The sequence below is a fragment of the Dryas octopetala genome, chromosome 6 (genome assembly GCF_963921425.1).
Source record: "Dryas octopetala chromosome 6, drDryOcto1.1, whole genome shotgun sequence".
Taxonomy (NCBI): Eukaryota; Viridiplantae; Streptophyta; class Magnoliopsida; order Rosales; family Rosaceae; genus Dryas; species Dryas octopetala.
This window is the reverse complement of record NC_141371.1, coordinates 1330478-1338916: the sequence shown is the minus strand read 5'-3', so window position 1 is coordinate 1338916 and position 8439 is coordinate 1330478. Positions and strand designations below refer to the sequence as shown.

Here is an 8439-nt window from a genome sequence, read left to right as displayed (position 1 = left end):
GAAAGCCAAAACCGAGCAAAACCCCAAAAAAGCTCTCTTTTTCATATGTTTCCAACTCGACCAGCTCTCACTCACTCACTCATTCACTATCTCACTGTCTCACTGTCCCTATATCTCTGAGCGGTGGTGGTATCATTTTTTGTAAAGGAAGAGAAAGTGAGAACAGAGAGAAAAAAAGGCAAAGGCATCTATCAACCTCTGTCCCTCTCTCTCTCTTTGCACTCTGCAGTGAGTGTGGTCTCTCAACTCTGAAACTCTGTTTAGGCTTTAGGAGTGAGAAAGTTAGAGAGAGAAAGAAAGAGAGCGTCTTTCTGTTTGTGAGAGAGAGTAATAAGAGATATACATATATAAAAGAGAGTGAGAGATGCAGCAGCACCTGATGCAGATGCAGCCCATGATGGCAGCCTATTATCCCAACAACGTCACTACTGATCACATTCAACAGGTCCTCTTCTTCTTCTACTCTGCCTTTTACTGGGTTCTATTTTTTCTCTGTATACTTTCTCTGGTTGCTTCTGCACTTCCATTTGGTCTTGGCTTCTCCTACCACTTCCTTTTATCCCCTTCTCTTTGTTTTTTTTTTCTTTTCATATAACTGTTCGTTCAAAATCAAAACTGGCAACCCCATTTTTCCAAAGGATTAGTTTTTGGTTAGCAATGCTTTATGGGTGTTTCTTTTTTTATTATTCTTTCTTCTTCTATTAGATTTTTTTTGGGGTTCGTATGTACTTGAATCAACGTTTCTTGATTATTTGCTGAAGCTGTTTTCTCGGCTACTCTCTCTGTCTCTCTCTTTTCCTTTTTCCTCTGCCTTTCCAAAGGATTTATGCAATTTGTTGTTTGATTCTTGTGTATAATTATATTAGTTATATCCTTGGTATAGGCTGTATGTGTATCAATTTTTCTTCATAATCTGCTAAGCTGATTTCTTTTTGTGCTACCTATGGGCCATTTCTGCTACTACACTTGTTGTTTTTGAGCATCTGGCGTTTTTAGTGATTCCTCACTTTCCACCATGTCGATTCTAAAGTTGTATTCCTTGAATGAAGTTTAAATGGGTGTTGAGAATTGATAAATGGCCATCTTTTATAATACTGTATTATTATGCCCTCAAATTTTTTTTTATCTTGCCCAAAATGTTTGTTTATTATTTTTTGTTGGTTTTAGAATGTTAGGTTTTTCCTTTTTTAAATGATTCTAGGCTTTGGGGTGACCTCTTTTTTATATGCCTCTTTTTTTTTCTTTTTTCTTTTTGATCTGATATGCTTCTCTTTTTTCTTTTTGCTTGTGTTTCTTACATAGTTGTAATGATTTGGTGATCTTTTTTGCTTGTGTTTTATTATATATGCACTATTAAACCATAAAGACTTTGAAAATAGAAATGACTAGAACTTTTGGTGCTTTATTCTTTTACTGTTTATGAAATTGCTTTCTAGCCGTCCACTAATTACTGTTATGTTGTTTATTTGGTTTTTGATACTAATATAACTTTTTCTTTCTGGTGGAAATAGTGATAAATTTCATCATCTTTCATTTTGGTGTCACATGACTTGCCTCTTTTGCACTTAACTTGCTTTCCATTGGTTTCCATCAAGATATCATGAGTTGATTTAGTGTCCTTTCTGGCTGCAATCTAACTTAAAGACGGGTGCTTTGTTGTTATTTTATCAATAATGAGGTGACAAGTTGTGACTAGTGAACTGGCTGTTCCCCTTGTAAAAATATTTGGTACTTTTATTTAAAGATTGTTGCCTTAGAAGTCCCTATAACAATCTTAGCATAGCATCCCAATAAACCAGAAAGTATTTAGCTTTATATTATTACAATTTGCATTTATGTTATGTGCATCTGTTTGGTAGTAAGGTTGATTTCATTACTTTTGCAGGGTGGATAAGTTGATGATTTGGTTTAGTTTGTTTAGATAATGCATTCGTTTAAGTGTAAAAAATATTAATTGAGCTGATCATGTTTAGAGTGTAAGTTGCACTGAAAATTCTCTCACAAAATATCAAATTACTGTCAGAAGGACATTTAAATTGAGAAACAGAAACGTAGGCATACTCAAATAGTGAATGGACCCAATTCGTAGGATGTACGTGGAGAAACTGATAAATCTAGCCGCTCATCTTAAATATCTGTCATGGGAACTCTGGACTGGTTCTAAAAGTTAAGAAAATATGCTAAAAGTGACTTTTCTGGCATGTTCTTAGTTGAATCCTACAGGTTTTTGTTCTTTTAGAGTTTTCTAACATAATTTGTGTCCTCATTTGCAATCAAGCGTGTGTCTGCTTGGGTGTCATAATTGATTCTGGCTTTGTGAATCCATCACATAATTCCAGTTTTCAGCTCAGAAGCATATGCGGCTCTTGTCGTTGCTACTAAATGTTTGCCAAGTAATAGGAACTAGTGACCAATAATTTTGAGTATGTGGGTGCTGTATTTCTATTATGGATCGATCTTTGTCTCTTCTCTACTAACTGAAAAGCATAAAAGCTCAAACCAATGAGTAAATTCCCATTCCTTGTATGGATAAAGATTTAAAGAGAAGATTGAAAAATGTCTTTTGGTATGTAACTGAAGATCAAATTCCTTATATGTACCACCATAACTATCCCCACCATGGTTACATCACTGTTGTCGTCTTCCTCATAAAGTTGAGTAGCACTGTTGTCGCTACTATCAATGCAAATGACGCGGCTTTGATTTCACGGGGTTGATTCTGTTGGTCCTCATTGCTTCAAATCATCATTATCCAATATTATTTTAGTCAGCCTTATTTACTTGATTCCGCTCTACTAACTAGATGTGGTGGTGGTGTTGCTGACTTGATTTTTCAAATGATAAATCACCCATGTGCGGAAAGAGTATATGTTTATGTGAATACAAATTGGTTTATTGTTTTGATAAAGATGTGGCCAAGATCATTGGCTTTGGAGCTGGTTGCACCCCAGTTATTATGCAGTTCTTAGAAAAAAATTTAGGAACATTTCTTTGTATTGTACTTCTCTTCTTTATTATTTTATATTTATCCTATGATAAATTGTTTAATTTGTTCCTAAGTTCATTATGTATAACTGCAGTACTTGGACGAGAACAAGTCATTGATTCTGAAGATTGTTGAGAGCCAGAATTCAGGGAAATTGAGTGAATGTGCAGAGTGAGCATTTATTTCTTTTAATTGACTGTTGCTTTGGATATCTTTTATTCTCATATCTTGCTATTTGTGAGAAACATGCTGGGGTTATTCCTTTAGCTATCCTGCTACCCTCTGCATTCAGAATTTTGGCCTGTATGAACCTCATTTTTCTTTTTCTTTTTCTTTTTTAGTTTAACTTGCATGAATGTAGGAAATGCTATTCTACTTTGAGAGCAATGTGTTTGTATCTGCTAGCTCTTTCTTTTCTTTAACTAGCTTTCTAACTGATACTGCATGGGTGCATCTGATGCTCCACCATTGTCTTCCATTTAGCATGAGACAGGTCTGATATAAGTTTGTCATTTTCCTGGCTTTTGTGTGTCCATTCAATCTTGTGTCAAAATTCATTACAATTTAAAGTGATTGAACCTCTGGGTTCAGCACTGTGTACTCAGCATCTGCCAAGGTCCTGTTAAAGGAAGACTGTGTATTGGAAGTTTAATGGTTAGAAATCGAAAAGTTTTATGTAAACTGCCAGAAAGGTCAGTAATTCTTTCACAATTGTTTCAGGAACCAAGCAAGGCTACAGCGTAATCTGATGTACCTGGCTGCCATTGCTGATTCTCAACCCCAACCTCCTACCATGCATCCTCAGGTACAAACCTCATTCCCAAAATGGAAACTTGTGTAGTTACTAAAGGCCCTTTTGTACATGGGCTGAAATAGTAATTGGATGTAGCCCAGCCCTTCCATATCCACTGTCCACTGCGGTTTTGTTATGTTCTGTGGACTACTAACCTAAGCCTTGCTATTTGAGTTGGTTTTTTGTGTGTTAAAGCTCGGTTAATGTTAGTACTATCTGCATCTGTAGACTGAAAAAAATTATGCTTCTTTCCAGCATGCAGTGAATTTCTATTCCTTGAATATTAACATAGATTTTTCCATTACTTGGATTTATCCTGAGTAAAACAAAGAGTGCGCTTTCATTATGACACGAGAATGGCCAAAATTATATCTTGAAAGGCACTGACTGATTCTGTTAAGTGCCACTGTGTAAATCTGTGTTCCAAATTGTAGATTCCCTGATTTTGTTCTGGAAATGCTCTGTAGTACCCTTCCGGAGGCATTATGCAGCCAGGAGCGCATTACATGCAGCAACAACAGGCTCAACAGATGTCACCACAATCGCTCATGGCTGCTCGTTCTTCCATGTACTCCCAGCAACCATTTTCAGCTCTGCAACAACAAGCCCTGCACAGCCAACTTGCCATGACCTCTGGAGGAAGCACGGGACTTCACATGCTCCAGGGTGAGGCAAATAATGCTGGAGGCAGTGGGCAGCTTGGGGCTGGAGGGTTTGCTGATTTTGGGCGCAGCTCAGCTGGAGAAGGCATGCATAGGAGGATGGCCGGTGGGAGTAAGCAAGAGATGGGGGGTGTTGGTTCTGCTGATGGGCGAGGTGGGAGCTCTGGAGGCCATGGTGGAGATGGGGGTGAGACTCTTTACTTGAAATCTGCTGATGATGGGAATTAAGAGGTAAGAATGATGGACATACTGGTCTGTTAGCTTCTGAGCTTTAGGAAGTTAGGTGAGAAATGAAATTAGGTGCAGAAGAAAGAGAGAAAAAGAGACTTGCTGCTTGAAGGACTTGTGTTTCTGTTATGTGTAAACAATGTTGAGTGTTTACCCTCAAACCTTGAACTTTGTGTTTTTTCAGTGAGACAATGCAGTCATGGTAGTATATCATGTAAATTTGTAGGTTATATTCTTGACGTGCTTTCCCTTTTTATGTTCACTTAAATTTTTACGCATTATGAATCAGTCAGCCTGATATCTTCTTGGGGGATGTATGGGGCATTGTTAACAAAAATTAAAATATAATAAGAGTATGCTGTGATAAATAGAAATAAATTATTCGTTATACATATAACAACACTGTGCAAAAATGCTAGGAGTACTGAGAGTTAACATTAGTGAGAAAATTGACCTCTTCTAGCATACAAAAACATGTGGGAGATTAGAAGGCACACAAGCTTTCAGAAACTTCACTCCAAAGGTTATCTTCATCAATAAATAGCTTATGGACAGGGTCCTCTGAAAACCACATCAGCTCGTCCAGATTTTGTGTAATCATATCTGCTTCTGAAGCTTCATGGTTAGAATGAACCCAGCTTGCTTGGTGGTTGGTTAATGTTGCATGCTGAGTACCTTCTTTACCTACTTCATGAATGTCAATGGTAGAATTCTGGCCTGTGAGTTTCTGCACAATTGCTCTGAACTCGGAAGCATTGTTGGCTTGAACCATCATAGGGCTGGATATGTACTTAATCTTAATGGGTGTTTCAGCTTTGGTGATTGGCTTTTGGTTCTTAGCTTGGTGACGATTCTGGTGGTTGCTAAGCTGTTCCATTTGCTTAGATAGAATAGAGATAGGATTGTGATACTGTGTTTACATTGGGGGACTCCTTTGTTATATATAGGCAATGTTGTGAATTAATCATGTGGGTAATTAATCTAACCATAAATGTTCTTGAATGAATGGAAGCAACCAGGAAGGGAGCTAGGGACAAAGACAAATGTTGAAAACTATGGCATAGACTAGAAGACAAGTGGCTGCAAGACTCATGCAGTCACATTTGAAACTTATTATCATTTCATAATAATATATGATCTAAATAATGATTGCTAATGTATGCAAGCAATCTCAAGTATTACCTATGAATTTGAAATACATCGACTTGTTACACAAATGAGATTCTAGTAATATGAAAATGGAAAGCTAGAGTGTTGTATTACTGATTACACCAATACACCCAAGCCTGAGTGTCAGGTCTTTGTCTTTTGCCATTCAGTCAAACACTCTATCTCTATCTCATTCATACAGTCATATGCATGCACATCCTTTATGAGTGATCTGATAAAATTTTATATCATTTGCCCAAAAAATAACAAATTTATATCGACAGTCGGCTATATGGTGAAATTAAAGAATGGCATTCACATGTGTCATTAGTTTAGTCTTATCAGGAATGGAAGATTCATATGGAGCTATAACACAATTAGACCATGGATATATAGAGGAAATAATTAAAGCAGAGAAAAAAATTAATATAACATTCACTTTAGATAATAATACAGTCACTGTCTTCCACACCAAATATTTCTGTATTTGACCACGTGCCTGTACTATAATTGTAGCCATCTTCCTTAATAAAATATCTGTAGTCAAGCTCTAAGTTGCTTGCCTTGTCACCAAAGCATGCACAACCCATTCTAGATTTACTTAATAGTCCTAGAGAGAATCAAACATGTCCTATGACTTTTATCATAAGATGATGCAAAGATGATGCAATAATTGGACTACACAAAGTGGCATGACTACAGACGTATATGTGTCCTTCAATTTGTGGCTAAAAATTGGACTTTGATTGTTTGTGCTGTGTCCTTTATGGCAAGAAAAGAGGAACTAATTAGCACACCACACTACACTCGCTTCCTTGACTTTTGCATAATGCATACTCTTGTTGATCAGGAGTATATTGCCCCCCACTTCAGATCTTGGTCTGTTGTAGACAGACCTACTTCAAGAGGCAAGCATGTAGCAAAGCTGCAAAGAGGGAAACAACAAGTAACTTGTTTTTTTTGGCCGCTAAACAACAAGTAACTTATTTGATAAGAAAAACCCAGATTTTAAGTAAAAAGTTAAGAGAAGGAAAATGACCATAGCATGAGATACTTTGCAGCCATAGCACTAGCAATTGCATATATGAGATGCACCTATTGCATCCTAATATTACTAGTTAGAGCAAATTATAATTTAGTACCTCAATTTTACATTGATTTTTAATTTAGTACCCCAATTTTAAAAATTTGACAAAAAATACCTCAACTTTCATTTTGTGTCAAAATAATACCTCCGTTAGTTTTTCTGTCAAATAAACCGTTAATGCTGACGTGGCAGAGATATTTTTGTCTTTTTCTCATATTTAAAATATAATAATATTTTTAAAATTCTTAAAAAAATTTAAACTTTAAAAAATTTAAAAATTTTTTGGATTTTTTTTTTGGAGCCCTCCCCTCCCCAGCCCGTCCCCCCTCCCTGCCCGACCCACCCCCCGCCCTCCTCCCCTCCCCAGCCAGCCCCCACCCCTCCCCTCCCCAGCCCGCCCCCCTCCCTGCCTTACCCGCCCCCTGCCCTCCCCCCTCCCCAGCCAGCCCCCCTCCTCCCCAGCCCCCACCCCCCCTCCCTGCCCGACCCACCCCCACCCCCTCTCCCTGCCCGACCCACCTCTCCCCCCCACAAGTCCCGTCGCACCCCCTCCCCCCAGCCCCAGCGCCGTCGCACCCCCAACCCCCAGCCCCCGTCGCACCCCCCAGCCCCAAACACCCGTCGCACACCCCTCCCGGACAGCAAAGGAGGAGGAGCTCTCCTCTGCCTCTACGTACACGGATCGAACCGATTGGCTCTGTTTGGAGCCCCGTCAAAGAGGGCAGGGGGCAGGGAGGGGAGGGGTGGGGGCTGGCTGGGGCGGGTGGGAGGGTAGGGGGCGGGCTGGGAAGAGAGGGGGGGCTGGCTGGGGAGGGGGGGAGGGCAGGGGGTGGGTCGGGCAGGGAGGGGGGCGGGCTGGGGAGGGGAAGGGTAGGGGCTGGCTGGGGAGGGGAGGGCTCCAAAAAAAAATCCAAAAAATTTTTAAATTTTTTTAAGAAATTTTTTTTATTTTAAAAATATTATTATATTTTAAATATGAAAAAAAAGACAAAAATACCCCTGCCACGTCAGCATTAACGGTTAATTTGACAGAAAAACTAACAGAGGTATTATTTTGACACAAAATGAAAGTTGAGGTATTTTTTGTCAAATTTTTAAAGTTGGTGTATTAAATTGAAAATCAGTGTAAAATTAAGGTACTAAATTATAATTTGCTCTACTAGTTATTAGTTTGCATTTAAGAGTCCCAATATCTGATTAAGTGGAAGTTAAACTAGTTTGAGATTTTCTACCACCATGCATACAATTGGGAGTTGGCAATATGCCAATTTCATTGTATATCACAAAAACCCAAATGGGATTTTTCTATATATGTAAATGATCACTTGCTTGTGGCAAAAAAAAAAAAAAATGATTACTCGCTTATCTAATCATCCAATAATTAATTTCTATAAACGAAACTATTTATATTTTAGGGGCATTATTTAAAAATTACTTTTGAAAAAAATTAGCCAAATTAAAAATTATTTAGCCAGTGTATTACTTTCAATATTATCTCAACGTTATCTGACAGATTAAATTTATCTACAAAGTT

The 8439-nt window shown here is 38.3% G+C and overlaps 1 protein-coding gene across 1 annotated transcript; it reads left to right on the top strand.

Moving 5' to 3' along the window:
• AN3 (SSXT family protein) lies at positions 1-4899 on the top strand. Its single transcript, XM_086247546.1, has 4 exons — positions 1-445; positions 3081-3157; positions 3707-3791; positions 4247-4899. The coding sequence occupies exons 1-4, from the start codon at positions 365-367 to the stop codon at positions 4667-4669; spliced, it is 666 nt and encodes a 221-aa protein (XP_086103672.1). The 5' UTR covers positions 1-364; the 3' UTR covers positions 4670-4899.
• The last annotated feature ends 3540 nt before the right edge of the window (positions 4900-8439 follow it).